A 19,286-nucleotide genomic window follows, 5' to 3' on the forward strand; every position below is an offset into this window, starting at 1 on the left:
AAAAGCACCTTCATTTTTTAAATTCTCATGGAAAAATAAGTTTATTATTGTGAATCTGAAATTCTCTAATATCTACCCATCTCCAGTTTCCCCCATCATTACATTTTTTTAAAAAAAAGAGGTTTGTTAACATAATATTTTTTTAAAGATATAAAACATTAATAGAAATCACAGTCTGGTAGTCTGGGAGCCAAATCTGGAGTTTTCACTAACCTACATAGTATTTTTAAATAAAAGGTTTATTGTGACATTGTAACAGCTAAACATCACAGGTAACACCCCCAAATCTAGATTTCTAGCTTCTCTTGAATAATTGAAGGATTTGCCTCTCCTGGACTGGGAACGTTTTGCATGGAATCAATTGACTGGAGTTGAGTGGGAGGCATCCCATATAGATGTGACATCCGGGTCTTTCTGTGTCAGTACAGTTTTTACCTGGAGCTTCCCTGTTGGCTCAGCTGGTAAAGAAGCCACCTGCCAAAGAAGAAGACCCAAGGAAGCTCCCCTGGAGAAGGAAATGGCAACCCACTCTAGTATTCTTGCCTAGAAATTTCCACAGACAGGAGAGCCTGGCGGGCTATAGTTCACAAAAGGTCACAAAGAGTCGGACGTGACAGAGCGCACACACACACACACACAGTCTTCCCCTGCGCTGCGGTCATCGTTCTAATTTTTTGCTGATCCCATAAAGATGGGCAGATTTGTTTCCTATGAAGAAGAAAATGTATATATTTAAAAATTGTTGGGAGGGTGAAATGAGACATAAAAAATTTCAAGAAAGGCAAGAGAAGTTTCATGTGGAGTAACAAGAGATTAACAAAAGTTAGGGACGACTTAATCCATGGGAAAATGCTCTGCTCATTGGGTTCAGGAGAAACTGGTTATGAATGTAAAGTGGTTTAACGAGACCGAAGGACTTTCATTCCCTTTCCAGTTCCGCTCTGGCTTGAGAAAATGTAGTGGTATTTTATCCTCCTGCTGCTGTCAGTGATTCAGTCAACTTTTCTCTTGGTAGGTCAGCCCACCAGGGGTTCTCTGTTTGCCCGTGCTGAACATACCAAGAACTGAATTCAATTACTTCACTGAAACAAGGTTTATTTTAGAAGAGCTAAATATCTCTGAATCATTCCACATATTCCGAGATGAAATTAATCTGCATCAGCTAAATAATGAAGGAAAGTTATCTCTAACACTTGTTGGCAGCAATGTACTGGCAAGGTAAGGCTCTGGAGGGAGGTTTGATATTTTATAAAAGATTTTTCTGTGCCAAGTATTACCTTGTTCAGGTTTTTTGTGGTTTGGGAAGATGTACGAAAGGCAGAGGACATTTCGAAGAAAGGGAATGTGTTTTTTCTCTTACAGCAAAATTGGGCTATGCCAAGCCTCTGTTTTTACTTTGGCAGTTCAGATATGACATCTTTGAGTGGAAAATACTTATAAAATAGACCAAAATTTTAATTTTAAATCATTTCAAATACTTTCTTATAGCAATGTGACAGTCCTTTATACTGATGCTGAAAATGTATAATGAAGATTTAAATAAAACTGAAAAATTCTTAAGAAAGAAATCTTGGTAGTGAAATGGAAAATTATGTACATGGGATAGGAAAGCCATTCAATCATTGGCTCCTTTAGTCATAGCATTTACTATAAAAGCAGGATGGATTCTATAAAGTTCATGTAATTTGAACTCCTTATTTTTTGGACAAGAAATGCAAAACCCATTCGCAAATGACTTGCCCAAAGTACCACATGCAGTTAATAGAAGGGTTTGGATGAGAACACAGATCTGTTTCCTTCAGTAAGTACTTAGGAGTTGCTAACTGGTGCATGAATCTACAGATATTATACATAAAGAGGAATAAGATAAACTTCCTGCCTTCACAGTTCTTACAACCCATCACAAAGAGTCCCATTTCGATAAGCTCTCTGTTGCTAGTGAGTGAAGAGTCCCCAGTTAAACATCTCAGCCATCTGAGGTGATAGTTTTTTTGCACACTTTGCCCATTTTCTAATCATTGAGATGGCATTCATGCGTGGACATTGACCTTAGTATATATGAAATAAAATGTACGAGTATCTGATTTTTTATCTAACTTTCTAAGGAAGCATATTTAGGTACGGATACATTGTATTGTCAGTTGTGAAGTTCATTCAGTTATAAAGAGTTTGGAAAATGATCTGCCTCTGTAGGGTTGTTTTTATCCCCATGATACTCAAAACACTCAAAATTCTTTTGAATAATACTTATTAATTAGTTGTTAACTGGCTGAGAGTTATTCATAGGTTATTTGACTGACTTCCATTATCATTGTTCAGGTTGATCATGTGCTTGACTAAATTTATGTGTTAACTTTTTCAAACTAACTATAACACAAGGAGATATGGAAAGAAGCAATGCAAGATGCCGAAGAAGGGAACTATGAAATTTGTGTCAGTTAAGATTTTAGGAAGAGTTTTGTTACCAATTAAAATGGAAACATTTATTTTGGTTTTGAGACTGAAGTTGAGAAGCCTTGCTTTGGGATTGTTTATTTCATTTCCTTCATTGCCATTCTTTGAGTTTTGGCAGACAGAATCAAGTCAGTTTTATCAACCTCTTTCTCCCTGCCTTTGATAAAAGCCAACTATATCTCATATAAAAAGAATGATGCAGAAATAAATAAGCTAGAAGTATTTTTTCCAGCAACATAACTGAATGTGTAAGTTTTGGATCCAGATAGTTAAGAGTTTAAATATAAGTAGTCTACTTACTAGGGCTTCCCAGGTGGCTCAGTGGTAAAGAATCTACACACCAAGCAGGAGATGTGGGTTTGATCCCTGGGTTGGGAAGATCCCCTGGAGAAGGAAATGGCAACCCATGCCAGTTCTTGCCTGGAAAATGCCATGGACAGAAGAGCCTGGCTGGCTATAGTCCATAGGGTTGCAAAGCGTCAGACTAGATAGCAATAGCAGCAGCAGCAGCAGTCTTACTAGCTGTGTGGCCTTGGTCGCTGTTATTTAATTTTATTTTTACATAATATTTAAAGGTTACAATCCATTTACAGTTTTTTACAAAGTATTGGCCATATTCTCTGTGTTTGTAATGGTCACATTTCTTAACCTTTTCGTGCTTTTTTTCCCACCTGTGAAAATAAGAATTTTAATAGAACCCATTGAGTAGAGTCAGTTTATAGTATAAAATGTAATAATTCTGAGAAAGTATTTATTACAGAGTCCAGCCTATAGTGGAAACTCAATAAATGTTAGCTATTATTATTATTATTTCCCAACAGCCAAACAAGAGATGGAAGTGCTAAGGTGTGAAGGTCTTCAAAGACTCTTGGGGATGTAATTAATTAAAATGACATGTGAAAACACATAAAGAATAAGTCGTGTGAACTTATTTTTGGTTATTAAGAGGAAGTCAGTTGTGTGGAAATAGAGATTAAATAATTCCAGAAAGTAAGAAAATATGCCCTCTTTCTCCTCCTCTCCTCCATTTGCTTTCCAGTGAGGACAAAACTTTAGAATCAGCAGTTGTCAAGGTCATTAATCCGGTGGAGCAAGGCGATGCTGGCTTTGAGTTCCGAGAGTCTTTGTCGTCTCTGGTGGTGAAAGAGATCCTCCAGGAGGCTCCCGAGCTCATCACCGAGCAGCTGGCTCATCTGCTCAGAGGTGAGAGATGACTCTTTCCATTAAATACTGGAAGGCTTAATGGAGTGTCTCTAGACTCACTCATGCATAAAGAGTGTGATCCATTCTTGGCTTAACAGTCCCTTTCAAGACCACGGGAAGCTTCAGCAGAGAGGCAGGAAGTAAAGAGTTTGTTAAAGAGTAGCATTATATTGAATATTAAAAATGTGCATTTAGAAATAGGCATGAAGGATCTTTGCTGTTTCACCAGACAGGAATAGTAAATGTTCCCACTCCACAACAGCATGGATATGGGCCAGAACTCCACACTCCTTCACTGAAATGTCTCCTGGTACTGATCCGTGCTCGTTTATATAATACTACTGGGATGGCAAAGTCACCGACCTTCCTTTTGATGATACTGTGCAGCACTTTTATGGTTAAACTGCCACCGCCCTCTCTCCCCATCAGGCAGTGTTTTCCATCTTCTCCCAGTTAGCTTTAAGCACTGTGTTCTCAGCACACTGTCATCAATTACCCTCCTCATCACTTTTTCGTCTTCCTCAGTGGGATCTATCACTTCTAAACAGTGGTTTCTAAGCTGGAAATTGTCCATTGACTTTGGTGCCACAAAATTACCACAAAAATTCCATATTGTCTCATGTAGGGCAGTTTGGGGTTTTGTATAAAGCTGTTTTTCCTCCTTTCAACAATCCTTCTTGAATATGATAGACCAAGTTTTTCTCAGGAGTATTTGACACAGGGAAGTGAAAAACAGTGATTAACAGGCTGAAAGAATTAAAAAGGAAAGAGAAGCCCAAGAATATGGTGACAACTCCGTTAAGGCTTTTCTTCCCCTTTTTCGTTTGCTTCCTCTGCCTCTACCAGAATTTGGAGGGAAAAGGGTCCAGGACTTCTATAGTTCCTATAAATGTCTTAGAACCAATGGCCCTAGTCAACTTGTTTTAAATACTTTTCTGGCTATGAACATCTGTAAAATTGCTCTCTGGGAAACTGCCTTCAACTAAACTAAGTAACCACAACCATTTATCTCTGGCAGAACAGAAGGGAAATAAAGGCAGTTGGGGATCTCGGCCAAAAGGGAAGTTGTTTGATAGTGCAAATATGTGGTGCAGGCAAACACTAGAGAATATGTTTTCTAATTATTTTGAAACTAAGAAGTTTTGTTTATTGTTCAAAAAGATACATGCGTAATTTTGTAGGGAAAAATGTAGTCAATGGACAGTTCAGCATGATTTTCCATAAGTAATAAGGTAATATCAAACTGTAGTACTTGGAACAAAGATATGATTTTGTTGCTAATGATGACAATGATAATAATGGTGACATTCAGATTTAGGGAATTAGAATCTTGTGGCTCAGATGGTAAAGAATCTGCCTGCAATGCAGGAGACACAGGTTTGATCTTCGGGTCAGGAAGATCTTCTGGAAAAGGGAACAGCTACCCACTCTAGTATTCTTGTCTGGAGAATTTCACAGACAGAGGAGTGTGGTGGGCTACAGTCTGTGGGGTTGCCAAGAATTGGACGTGACATGTCCAGATGGGCATGAGGAACCAACTCTTTGATGGATATTACACTTTAGACCCTCTTGTTAGTTACCTTAGTTTTAGTTTGCAGAGTTGCCAAGAATTAGAACTATGGTAAAGGACCTTGTTTTTTTTTTTTTCATCATCAGAGATTTTTCATAACTTTGGGTTTGAAGTGGCCTTGGGAAGCTGGCAGAATAAGACTGTTACTTCCTTGTTGCTTGGGAATTGGAATTCGGACAGACAGAGTCCCTTTACCTGTGAAGACTGCCCACACAGACACTGTCATGAGAAGGCCAAGGTTGCTGAAGCCTGGCGGTAGAAGACATGGGCGGTTTAACATAGTAGAAAGAGAGCTCTGGAGACCTTTGACTGAAGTGTGACTTGTGCATATGCATGTATACATTATGTGGAGGGGGATGGAGCGTTTCGGAACAGTTTGGCCAAGATGAACTGAAGAATGATGATCCCAGGAGTTTGACTTTAAAAAGGTAACTTAAGTGTTTGGGGCAAGAAGGGCAATGGCCACTTTTTAAAAGCTCCTGACTTTAATAAATACAAGAAAGGAATCAAGTTGAATTTTGCTATACTCACTAAACTGAAAATTAGATTTTATGGCTTTCTAATCATGTATTAACACCAAACCTAAAGGAGTGTTTAAAAGGGAAGTCTTTTTTATGTGCCTATACATAATTTTAGGATTCGTTGTTTTCATAGTGTAATTCTTTCTAAAGGGTTTTCTGTAGAAACAGCTATGATTTATTTTGCATTTTGGGGTACTCAAAATGATCATTAATTTGACACACATTTCTAGACCATGTATTATGTATTCTTCTAGGTCTTGAAGGGATGCAAATTTCTACACACACTTTTGCCATAAAGAATTTTGAAAAATGTCTGTTTCCAGATGTCATGAAGTTAAATATTTAGTTAAGATTTGACTTGCTATACATTGAAGCAAATACATCGCTGGTTTGGAGACTTGCATGTCATCCATGCCTTCTTAGGGACAGCATGTTTGTATAATACTAGAGGTCCTCTTCTACTCTTTTCATGAGAAAAGTGCCAAGTAACCAAAATATTTTTGCAAACTCTTAAAGTAATCATGAGGCAAAAAATTAAAAAACAAACAAACAAAAAAGAAATTTAGTCAAGACTTGAAATAGTCCTTGAAAGCATCATAATTGGACCTCTATGGAAGATATGTTATTATAAACTTTGTGCCAAAACACCTGAATATATTCCAAACTAAGTACTTTGTCAGTCTAACTGTTCTTTGCCTTTCATTCTCATGGTCACACCCTAAAATCCATCATGCTGAGCCTGGTGTGCTCTAAACGGATTTCTTGAGTCAAGTTATTGATCGCCTCAGTCCTTGGAGAGGACCCTTAGTATGCCTCTTAGCCTGGTATACTGAAAAAAAAACACCAAAACCCTGTAATTTTGAGTGTATTCCTTAATGTGCAAAAAAGTTGGGCCTATTCTTTTTTAGTATTGCTTGTTAGTTCTTTTCTTCTGCTCAATTTCTAAGTATTGCAGTACCCTAGAACTTTGTCCTGGGGGTATTTTTTATCTGTACAGTACTTAGATAGCCTCATTTAGTTCCAAAATCTTAAATGTAACGCACAGGCTGTGACTCCTGTATCTCTAACCATGACCTCTCTTTAGAATTGCAGGTTCATTTCCAGTGCCCATTAGACATCTTCACTTGCATGTCTAATTTGCACCACTACTTCATCAGGGCTATCACAGAAGCCTTTGGTTCCCTGCACCTCCAAACCTACTTTTATCCCAGTTCCCTAATAGTAGTAAAAGGTACTGACAGCCACCTAGTTGTTCAAGCCATTCAAGCTAAAAGTGATACTTGATTCTTTCTTTTACCTTTCCTCCCTCACTGATGCTTCGACAAGTCCTGCTGACTCTATATCTAAAACATAACCTGCATCCATCCATTTTTCTCATGATAACTACTAGTATTTCAATCCAAGTTACTCTCTTTGACTAATGCCATAGCTGCCTGACTGTTGCCCTATTTCTTTCATAAAATCTATTGCTGACAAAGTGATCATAAAAGTATAAACCAGTCAAGTCAATCCCCTGCATAAAATCCATCATACTCAAAATCCACGCATTCCACCCTTACAATCCACAACACAGTCTTGCCCCTGCCAATTCCAACATCTCATGCTCTTTTCCCATTTTCCCATTGTGTGTTCTAGGAATATGCCAAACTCTTCCACTCTTGAGGGTTTGCATAAACTGTACCTTCCTTCACAAATGCTTGTTTCTACCCATCTACTTAGCTTTATCAGTGTATCTCCTTCTCCCTCTTGGTCCTTTATTCCAGAATATAAGCTTCGTGAGATAAGAGACCATACATGTTTTGTTTACTGCTCCACTGTAGAAGAAATAGAGTAGCCATCATAGTCAGTACTTGGATGTAATCTCAAAAACGACAGAATGATCTCTGTTCATTTCCAAGGCAAACCATTGAATATCACAGTAATCCAAGTCTATGCCGTGACCACTAATGCTGAAGAAGCTGAAGTTGAATGGTTCTATGAAGACCTACAAGACCTTTTAGAACTAACACCCAAAAAAGATGTCCTTTTCATTATAGGGAACTGGAATGCAAAAGTAGAAAGTCAAGAAACACCTGGAGTAACAGGCAAATTTGGCCATGGAATGCAGAATGAAGCGGGGCAAAGGCTAATAGAGTTTTGCCAAGAGAATGCATTGGCCATAGCAAACACCCTCTTCCAACAACGCAAGAGAAGACTCTACACATGGACGTCACTAGATGGACAACACCAAAATCAGACTAATTATATTCTTTGCAGCCAAAGATGGAGAAGCTCTATACAGTCAGCGAAAACAAGACCCAGAGCTGGCTGTGGCTCAGATCATGAACTCCTTATTGCCAAATTCAGACTTAGATTGAAGAAAGTGGGGAAAACCACTAGACCATTCAGCTATGACCTAAATCAAATCCCTTATGATTATACAGTGGAAGTGAGAAATAGATTTAAGGGCCTAAATCTGATAGATAGAGTGCCTGATGAACTATGATGGAGGTTTATGACATTGTACAGGAGACTGGGATCAAGACCATCCCCAAGAAAAAGAAATGCAAAAAGCAAAATGGCTGTCTGAGGCGGCCTTACAAATAGCTGTGAAAAGAAGAGAGGCAAAAAGCAAAGGAGAAAAGGAAAGATACAAGCATCTGAATGCAGAGTTCCAAAGAATAGCACGGAGAGATAAGAAAGCCTTCCTCAGTGATCAATGCAAAGAAATAGAGGAAAACAATAGAACAGGAAAGACTAGAGATCTCTTCAAGAAACTTAGAGATACCAAGGGAACATTTCATGCAAAGATGGGGTCGATAAAGGACAGAAATGGTATGGACCTAACAGAAGCAGAAGATGTTAAGAAGAGGTGGCAAGAATACACAGAAGAACTATACAAAAAAGATCTTCACAACCTAGATAATCACGATGGCATGATCACTCACCTAGAGCCTGACATCCTGGAATGTGAGGTCAAGTGGACCTTGGGAAGTATCACTACGAACAAAGCTAGTGGAGGTGATGGAATTCCAGTTGAGCTATTTCAAATCCTGAAAGATGATGCTGTGAAAGTGCTACACTGAATATGCCAGCAAATTTGGAAAACTCAGCAGTGGCCACAAGACTGGAAAAGGTCAGTTTTCATTCCAATCCCAAAGAAAGGCAATGCCAAAGAATGCTCAAACTACTGCACAATTGCACTCATCTCGCATGCTAGTAACATAATGCTCAAAATTCTCCAAGCCAGGCTTCAGCAATACGTGCACTATGAACTTCCAGATGTTCAAGCTAGATTTAGAAAAGATAGAGGAACCAGGGATTAAATTGCCAACAGCTGCTGGATCATCGAAAAATCAAGAGAGTTCCAGAAAAACATCTACTTCTGCTTTATTGACTATGCCAAAGCCTTTGACTGTGTAGATCACAATAAACTGGAAAATTCTGAAAGAGATGGGAATACCAGACCACCTGACCTGCCTCTTGAGAAATTTGTATGCAGGTCAGGAAGCAACAGTTAGAACTGGACATGAAACAACAGACTGGTTCCAAATAGGAAAAGGAGTATGTCAAAGTTGTATATTGTCACCCTGCTTATTTAACTTATATGCGGAGTACATCATGAGAAACGCTGGGCTGGAGGAAGCACAAGCTGGAATCAAGATTGCTGGGAGAAATATCAATAACCTCAGATATTTAGAGGACACCACCCTTATGGCAGAAAGTGAAGAGGAACTAAAAAGCCTCTTGATGAAAGTGAAAGAGGAGAGTGAAAAAGTTGGCTTAAAGATCAACATTCAGAAAACGAAGATCATGGCATCTGGTCCCATCACTTCATGGCAAATAGATGGGGAAACAGTGGAAACAGTGGCTGACTTTATTTTTCTGGGCTCCAAAATCACTGCAGATGGTGATTGCAGCCATGAAATTAAAAGACGCTTACTCCTTGGAAGGAAAGTTATGACTAACCTAGACAGCATATTGAAAAGCAGAGACATTACTTTGCCAACAAAGGTCCGTCTAGTCAAGGCTATGGTTTTTCCAGTATCACGTATGGATGTGAGAGTTGGACTATAAGGAAAGCTGAGTGCCGAAGAATTGATGCTTTTGAACTGTGGTGTTGGAAAAGACTCTTGCGAGTCCCTTGGACTGCAAGGAGATCCAACCAGTCCATCCTAAAGGAGATCAGTCCTGGGTGTTCATTGGAAGAACTGATGTTGAAGCTGAAACTTCAATACTTTGGCCACCTGATATGAAGAGCTGACTCATTTGAACAGATTCTGATGTAGGGAAAGATTGAGGGCAGGAGGAGAAGGGGACGACAGAGGTTGAAATGGTTAGATGGCATCACCGACTCAATGGACATGAGTTTGGGTAAACTCTGGGAGTTGATGATGGACAGGGAGGCCTGGCGTGCTGGGGTTCATGGAGTCACAAATAGCTGGACACGACTGAGCGACTGAATTGAGCTGATCTGAACCACTGTTCTTTTCTCTGGTCTGCAACAGTGCCTGTCATATAATAGACCCTCAATAAATCCTGTCATGAAATGAATTTTTCAAGATTTTTTAATATCCTTTCTGGTTTATAACTATGTTGATTTAGTTGGTACTACAATATTGTATTAATAATTCCATTTCATTCCAGCCCATCCCTCCAATATTCCTAATGTCCAGAATTTGAACATTGTTCCTTCCAGTAATATCCTCCCCCCTTTTTTTGCTTTTAGAAATCTTTGTTTTGGTATTTTTCAAGTGTTTGTTTCTATTTTCATCTTTATATATGTATCTTTTATATACATATATATATATAAAATTTTAGCCTTTCATGCAATATAATACATGTACAGAAAAGAATACAAAACATAAAAATTTAAATATACAGCTCAGTGAAATATCACAAAAGGGACATCTTTTTAACAATTAATCAGATAAAACATAGAACAAGATAACCTCCGTGTGCCTCTCCCCATCACAACTCTCTCCTTCTCTAAGTAAAGATAACCAATATTTTGATCTTTACAGCACACACCTTCCTGCTTTACTTTAAATTTTACCACCCCTATGTGTTCCCCATAACAGTACTGCTGCTGCTGCTGCTAAGTCGCTTCAGTCGTGTCCGACTCTGTGCGACCCCATAGACGGCAGCCCACCAGGCTCCCCCGTCCCTGGGATTCTCCAGGCAAGAACACTGGAGTGGGTTGCCATTTCCTTCTCCAATGCATGAAGGTGAAAAGTGAAAGTGAAGTCGCTCAGTCGTGTCTGACTCTTAGCAACCCCATGGACTGCAGCCTACCAGGCTCCTCCATCCGTGGGATTTTCCAGGCAAGAGTACTGGAGTGGGGTGCCATTGCCCATAACACTAGAGATTGATTTTTGTCTCTTTGATGTATTACATAAATGGTATCATATATATATCATTTTTATCATATCCCTGCTTTTATATTAAATGTAGTATATATTTGCACAGGTCAGTCATCTGTCCATTTATTATTTATATTATTTTTTGTGTCCTTTCTTTTTCCATAGAATATTTGAGGTGGCTTACAAAAATGCATGTAAATATAATAAAACAGAAAAAAAGAGTCAGGGTCAGGAAACATACCAATAAATAAACTTAGAGGAATAAGTGTGTTCTGTTTGAAAGTTTGAATATGAGCCTCCTGGAGTCTAGAAAAAAGTAGAAATATAATTAACTGTGAAATTCATATTATTAGTGAAACAAACACATACACCAGTTCCTTATTAACAGAATATCTAGGTCTGAAGGTTTTTTCAATACATCATCCTTTTTGAAAGGACACCTAATATTCATAGATATTCTCCAACTCTTACATAACATAATAGCGTTTTTTACAGGTACTGGGAAGTGTATCACACACTTTTCTGCTCCTCAATCATCATGTGGGGATTGTTCTAGACAGCTTGACCTTTAGTCTAGTAAAGACTAGACTGTTCCTGTTCCAAGCCTCTTTTTCTATACAGGCCGGTGGTTTTTCCAAATATAGGAAATTAATACTTAAGATTAGTCATATTGGAATCTTTTGTAGTCTTAGTCTTTAATCACTGCCCTAGCTATATGTCAGAATGTTTGCATGATGGGATAATATTATGTTCAAATATGGGGGTAGAACCTGATTAATATGGATGCTGTTAAAGGATCATTTGTACCAATTAAAAGTAGGTATCAAGCTGCCAGTGGAGAAATAACCTGCTGTGTTTATCTAATCTTCTCCCCTGTCACTCTATCATCTGGACCTTGGCAGGACGGTTATGGATAAATGCCAACAGGTGACACAGCCATGGCTAATGTGTGTTCAGGCTCTTTAGGGCACTTGACAAAGTTGACATAATTTGCATTTTCTTGAATTAATACTTCTTACAATAGTTAGATCTTGCTGTTGTCTTTTAGTAGGACATATCTCAAACTTAGAAATTTCAGGATGCAGCTCATGAGCATCAGTTTCATCAGAAAAGGCATAGACTGACTTAGAGAGATTGCTTTCTAATTATTTGTATAAGAAATTATCTGAAAAGAGAATGTGCTCATTCAGATGAGATCATAAATGACCTTGATTTTTGGAAATCTGTCTTTTCACTTCTTCATCCCCTCCCTATCAGTGTTTTTGTTGTTGTGGTTCTTGTTCTTTGTTTTATTTCTTTTTTCCTCACTTTTCATCTTCTCTTCCTCTTCTTATTTTCTTCCTCCTACTATTTGCTTCTAAGGCTTATTATTATTTTCAAACAAGTTACCATCTGTTCTGTCTAAAAGTCGCAAACAGTCATGGTAGCCTAAAGCTGGTGTTTGGTTATGCCCTGAGTTTGTACCAAAAGCAAACAATTATAGATAGACCTGTCAGACTCCTCAACCTGTATTCGTTTTCTGCAGAAATGTTTACTAGGGGGCTACTGTCAAATGTAAGGTCCGTTTAATTGTTGAATCATTGCACTGAGGATTTGTGTGCCCACATGTGTATTTGTGGGCCCACTTGTTTATTTGTGTGTGTGAGTGTGTGTGTGTGTGTGCACTTTCCAGAACTAGCTGGCAATGATGAGACTGCAATCACTGATTACCAGGCAGGTTTCCATCAAAACCACAGCTCACTGGACCTTTCAGGTTTCTTTTCTTTGTAGAAGGCCTTGAGAGAGCCACAACTTCAATAGTGAAACAAATTGTTCTTAGCTGAGGAAGTGGAAAAACTATGCCCTAGGTTTTAAAGAAATAATTCTCTCCTTCTGTTGGTTGTTCCATTTGAACGTTAATAAAGAATTGTTGCTTGCTATTTTCGTAGCCGGGATTAACAGCTTCAGAAAGATCCTTTTAAGGAGGTCTAATAGGAAAGGAACAGAGCCAGACTATTTTTTTTCCCTCTCTTGCCCAAAGAGTGAATCATCTCCCAAAATGGTTACAAAGTCCAGAAGGAATTACACTGGCTGTTTTCCTTAGGAAGAGGGATGGCCTGAGTTGGGGGAAGGGGATAGAAATTATTTTTTTCTGCTAGATATAAAACCAGAACAGTTCCTCAACCTTAGAGTGTTAATTATTTCTCTTGCCTTATAAAGATGAGTTTTATTCTTAAATTTAGGCATTTTAAATGTATAAGATCACTAAGCACTTGAATAACTTGCTCTCTTTTTAGCCCTTTGCAGTCAAAAATACAAATTGTATTTTCCATTTTTTTCTCCTTCTTTCTCCCTCCCCCCGCCCCCTCTGCATTATTTGTCCTTTAATTTTTTTGTTTCAGTATGAAAAAAACGATCCCAAGTAAAACAGGAAAGAGGTTTAAATCCCTTCTTTTCTGCAAAGAATTTATCATGCAGGATATGCCCTGACTGTGGTGAATGTTTTCCCCAAACAACTTCTGACTTCATTAGTTCATGGTTTTGTTTTGTTTTTGATGATTATCACATAATCCAACGTTTTTTTAATATAAATTTATTTTAATTGGAGGTTAATTACTTTACAATATTGTATTGGTTTTGCCATACATCATCACGAATCCGCCACAGGTAACACTTGTTCTCCATCCTGAACCCCCCTTCCTCCTCCCTTCCCCTTTACCATCCCTCTGGGTTGTCCCAGTGCACCAGCCCCAAGCATCCAGTATCATGCATCGAACCTGGACTAGTTCATATTTAATATTAATGCACTGCAGTTGCTTTTGGGAAGAGGTCCTTCACTTCTCCATTCTTTTGAACAAAGAATATGTGGTTGATTTTTTTCTCTAATGGAATGAAATATTTACTATTTTATTATAATTGCTTTCTTTGTTACTTGTTGGTAATTTCTCATGGTCTTTGAAGAGCTGGGACACTTTTGTATACATGTATATGAATTTAAGGATTTTTTTAGTTCTGCAGATTTAACTGGAAGTTACGTCAACTCCTATGTCAAAAATAGGATTGATTTTGCTAAGAGGTGCTTTTGGCTACTCTACATCCTGCTACTGATATTTAACTTAAGTATGTTACTAAATAGGCCTCTAGAGTGAAGTAGAAAATTTTGCTATAGATAAGTCCCTTGAATAAACTTGGGCCATAGCCTTTCTTCTGCAGTAAAAACAACTCAGAGTATGGTGAGCATCTTTTTGACTTATTTTTTTCCTACTTACATCAGAACATCATCTCTTTCTTAATTGTCAAGTCAAAATTATAATGTCAGAAGTTCCTTTTCATTGAATTATTCTGTAGGATTCTGTTTAGTGCAATACCTATTAGATTAATTTCTGAATACTTCCTTTGAATGTATTTTAAAATTAAAATCATTAAACTGAAGAAATTGGAATCTTGGCTTGACCGTAAGCCAGGCATATTTTTGTGAAATTTATTACTAAATATTTATATTTTGATGCCATTACAGTTTAATTTAAATTTGATTTTCTAATTGCTCAAGACTGTTTATAGAAATACAAGAATTTGTATTACTGACATTATACCCAGCAGCCTTGCTAAATTTATTTACTGTCTTAAGTTAATTTGTATTATTAATTAGTTAATTCATTTGTTAATTAATAATTAATTTATTTGTATTTTCATTTTTAAGTTGATACACATATCGTCTATGAAGAAGTCAGTTTTTATTTCTTCTTTTTCTTTCTTTACACTTTCACCTTTTTTGTTTTTACACTTTTACTTCTTTGGCTTGTCTTATTTCTCTGGTTAGGATTCACACTGCAGTGTTAAGTAGAAATAGCATGCATCTTTGTCTAATTCCTGGTTTGAGGTGGAAGTCTTTCATAATTCACAGTTAAGGATAATGTTTGCTTTCCTTATTTGTTTGTTTTTTCCCTCTTTTTTTAAAAATTGTTTTGTTTTTTAAATGTTTACAATATTGTGTTTGTTTCTGCCATACAACAGTGTGAATTAGCCATAACCTTAACTTGGTTTTCACAAATGCCGTACATCAAATTAAGGAAGTTGTCTTTTATTTCTACTTGGCTGAGATTTAATATAATTAAATATTGGATTTTATCAAGTAGTTTCACAACTAGGCCTTTACTGAGGTGACCATTTGATATTTCTCTTCTACTAGGGTGCTGAATTATGTTAACTTTCGAACGTTAACTTGGCCTTTAATTCCTAAAACGTCCCTATTTGGTGACAATTCAATATCCTATTATATGTTGCTATCTTGATTTGGGGCTGGCTTAAAAATTTTTTTTGCAACTATACTTATGAGAAAGAGCTGCCTCTGCTTCTTCTTTCTTCTACTGTCTCTACTGAGTATTGGTATGAAGATTATGCTGGATTCAGAAAATAAGTTGGGAGGTATTTTCTCTTTCTAATCTTTGGGAGAATTTGTGTAAAATTACTATATTGTTTACTTAGATGTGTGGAACTATGGATATTAAACTGTAGATTCATTTTAAATTAAATGGGAAACCATCCCAATTTTAAATTTCTTTTCCTATCAGTTTGGCAAGTTGAGTTTTTCCAGAAATGTCCATTTCCTCTAAAATTTAAAATCTATTAAGATGATATTTATCTTTTAAAAAATATTTGTTTATTTGGCTGAGCCAGGTCATAGTTGGTGCACGCAGGATCTTTACTTGTGGCATGTGGGACCTAGTTCCCTGACCAGGGATTGAACCCTGGCCCCGTGCATTGGGAGTATGGAGTCTTAGCCACACTTCCCTTAGTATAGGGAAGTCCCCTATGCTTATCTTTTAAAGTCATTAGAATCTGTAGTATGTCACTATTTCATTTTTAATATTGGAAAATTATACCTTCTATCATTTTGTTTTTTAATCATTTTCAAAGACTAAAATATTAGTCTTTTCCAAGAATCAGTATTTTGTTGTATTTTCCTTATATGTGTTTCTTTTTTATGTTTTTAAGTTTTGCTGTTATCTTTTCTATATCCTTCCTTCTACATTTTTTTAGTTGAGATTTTTTTTTTAACATCTCATGCTTTTGAGGTTATAAAATTTCCTCAGCACAGCTCTAGTTGCATCTTGCGAGTTTAAATGTAGTATTTTCATATCATTAAATTAAAATATATTCTAATTTATGTTGTGATTTTTTCCTTTTACTGTGATTTGGAAGTATATTGTTTATTTTTCAAACATTTGGAAATTTCCTAGTTTTGCTTTATTATCAATTTTTAGACTATTTTCATGATGGCTGTAGAAGATAGCTCATTGTAATCCTCTGAAATTTGTTGAAGTTTGTCTCAACAAGTGGCCAACTTTGGTTAATGTCTCATTTGTGTTAGAAGATAAAGTATAGTCTGATGTTGTTGATAATGATAAATTTATGTCAGATCAACTTTGTTACTCATGTTGTTCAAATAATCTATATATTTACTGATTTTTTTTCCTGATGGTTCTTAGAGTTGCTGAGAGATGGGTACTAAAATTTCCCACTGAGATTGTGTATTTATCTCATTCTTCATCCAGTTCTGTCAATTTTTGCTTTACATATTGAGAAGCTATTCAGTTCAGTTCAGTCGCTCAGTCGTATCTGACTCTTTGAGACCCCATGAATCGCAGCATGCCAGGCCTCCCTGTCCATCACCAATTCCCGGAGTTCACTCAGACTCACGTCCATTGAGTCAGTGATGCCATCCAGCCATCTCATCCTGTGTCGTCCCCTTCTCCTCCTGCCCTCAGTCCCTCCCAACATCAAAGTCTTTTCCAATGAGTAAACTCTTCGCATGAGGTGGCCAAAGTACTGGAGTTTCAGCTTTAGCATCATTCCTTCCAAAGAAATCCCAGGGCTGATTTCCTTCAGAATGGACTGGTTGGATCTCCTTGCAGTCCAAGGGACTCTCAAGAGTCTTCTCCAACACCACAGTTCAAAAGCATCAATTCTTCAGTGCTCAGCCTTCTTCACAGTCCAACTCTCACATCCATACATGACCACTGGAAAAACCATATTAGGTAAAGTTATTAGTAATGTTATTAGTTCATGTAAAGTTAGGATTGATGTATCTACCTGAAGGTTGATTCTTTAATAATAAGCACATATTTGTCTTAATCTCAAGTAATTCCTCTTGTCTTAGAGTATCTAATATTAGTATATTATACCAGTGTTACATCTTTTTCTACTCTTTTACTTTCAGTCTTTCAATATCATTATATCTAAAGTGTGCTCATGTGAAAAGCATATTGCCATTGTAGTTTTAAAATTCAGTTTGATAATTTTTGTCTTTTAATTGAAGTAGCTCAGTAAAGAATCCACCTGCTATGCAGGAGACCCCAGTTCGATTCCTGGGGCGGGAAGATCCACTGGATAAAGGATAGGCTTCCCAATCCTGTATTCTTGGGCTTCTCTGGTAGCTCAGCTGGCAAAGAATCTGCCTGCAATGTGGGAGACCTGGGTTGGATCCCTGGGTTGGAAAGATCCCCTGGAGAAGGGAACAGCTACCTACTCCACTATTTTGGCAAGGAGAATTCCATGGACAGTATAGTTCATGGGGTTACAAAGAGTCAAACACAACTTAGCGACTGAAAAACGAGCAACAACAAAAAATACATAACATCAAATTTACCAACTTAAACATTTTTAAGTGTACAGTTCAATAAAGTATACCCACATTGTTGTGAAGCAGAGCTCTAGAACTTGTTCATCTTGCAACACTGAAACTCTATACCCACTGAACATTGATTGTCTCTTTATATTAATGCAAGTGCTCTTACGTTTGGGCTTAATATGTCATTTTGCTATTTGTTTTCTCCTTGTCTCAGATTTCCCCCTTTTCTCTATCCTTTTTACTGTTATTACACTATATAAGGATTTTTACTATTACATTTTCCTTCATTAACTTATTAGTTATGAATTCCTTTTTAGAAAATTATTTTAGTAGTAATTAAGATTACAAAATACCATTAATTTTTCTTATAAATCAATATTTTTACCACTTGCCTGATAATCCAAGAACCTTAGAGAAATTTGTCTCTACTTGAAGTTCAATCTTCAATTTGTTACTGTTGAAATGTATTTTAATTACACATATATTGTAAACTCCATATTATAAACGTTTTATACAGTGACCATCGATTTATCCTCACTCATATATTTGTATTCTCCAGCACGTTTCCCTTCCTGTTTTTTGCTGCCATCTATAATAATTTTCTTCTCCCTTTACCATTTTTTGAGTGTGAATTCTTCTTGTGACAAATACTTCCAATTTATATTTCTGAAAATGTCTTTATTTTGCCTTCATTTTTTCTTATATTTCAGTATGTGTGTATGTGAAAATCACTCAGTCATGTCCAGTTCTTTGTGACCCCTGGACTATAGAGTCCATGGAATTCTCCAGCCCAGAATACTGGAGTGGGTAGCCTCTCTCTTCTCTAGCAGATCTTCCTGACTCAGGAATGGAACCAGAGTCTCCTGCATTGCAGGCAGATTCTTTACCACCTGAGCTATCAGGGAAGAATTCAATATCGGCAATTTTTTTATATTAGCACTTTGAAATTGTAGTTTCAGTGTCTTTTGACTTTCATCATTTTAGATGAGATTAGGGCTCAGTTTTATTGTAGTTCCTTTGAGAGGAATATATTTCTTTTTCTCTGATATATACTTTTTCCTCTGTGAGTTTCAGCAGTTTTACTGTCACGTGCCTAGAGGTAGCGGAGAAGGCAATGGCACCCCACTCCAGTACTCTTGCCTGGAAAATCCCATGGACGGAGGAGCCTGGTGGGCTGCAGTCCATGGGGGTCGCTAAGAGTCAGACATGACTGAGCGACTTCACTTTCACTTTTCACTTTCATGCCTTGGAGAAGGAAATGGCAACCCACTCCAGTGTTCTCGCCTGGAGAATCCCAGGGACGGGTGAGCCTGGTGGGCTGCCGTCTATGGGGTCGCACGGAGTTGGACACGACTGAGGCGACTTAGCAGCAGCAACAGCAGCCTAGAGGTAGTTTCTTTGTATTTATTCTGTTTTGGATTCATAATTTACTTTGAATATTAGAATAATCTTCTTCATTAACTTTGAAAAATGATTAGCTACTCTTTTCAAATATTGTTCCATCCCCTTTTCTCTCTCCTTTCCAAGGGGAGCTCTATTACATATATCTTAGACCTTTTATCTATGTCATCCATGTTTCTTATGAT

The 19,286-nt window shown here is 37.3% G+C and overlaps 1 protein-coding gene across 3 annotated transcripts in view; it reads left to right on the forward strand.

Moving 5' to 3' along the window:
* Positions 1–19,286, forward strand: part of PRUNE2 (prune homolog 2 with BCH domain) — a 291,389-nt gene that overhangs the window by 54,659 nt on the left and 217,444 nt on the right. For all 3 annotated transcript variants that reach the window (XM_069576309.1, XM_069576310.1, XM_069576307.1), the window contains exons 3-4: positions 1,016–1,218; positions 3,494–3,657. In XM_069576309.1, the coding sequence (XP_069432410.1) occupies positions 1,016–1,218; positions 3,494–3,657 (367 nt within the window). The remainder of the gene's footprint in view (positions 1–1,015; positions 1,219–3,493; positions 3,658–19,286) is intronic.

The sequence above is a fragment of the Ovis canadensis genome, chromosome 2 (genome assembly GCF_042477335.2).
Source record: "Ovis canadensis isolate MfBH-ARS-UI-01 breed Bighorn chromosome 2, ARS-UI_OviCan_v2, whole genome shotgun sequence".
NCBI lineage: Eukaryota > Metazoa > Chordata > Mammalia > Artiodactyla > Bovidae > Ovis > Ovis canadensis.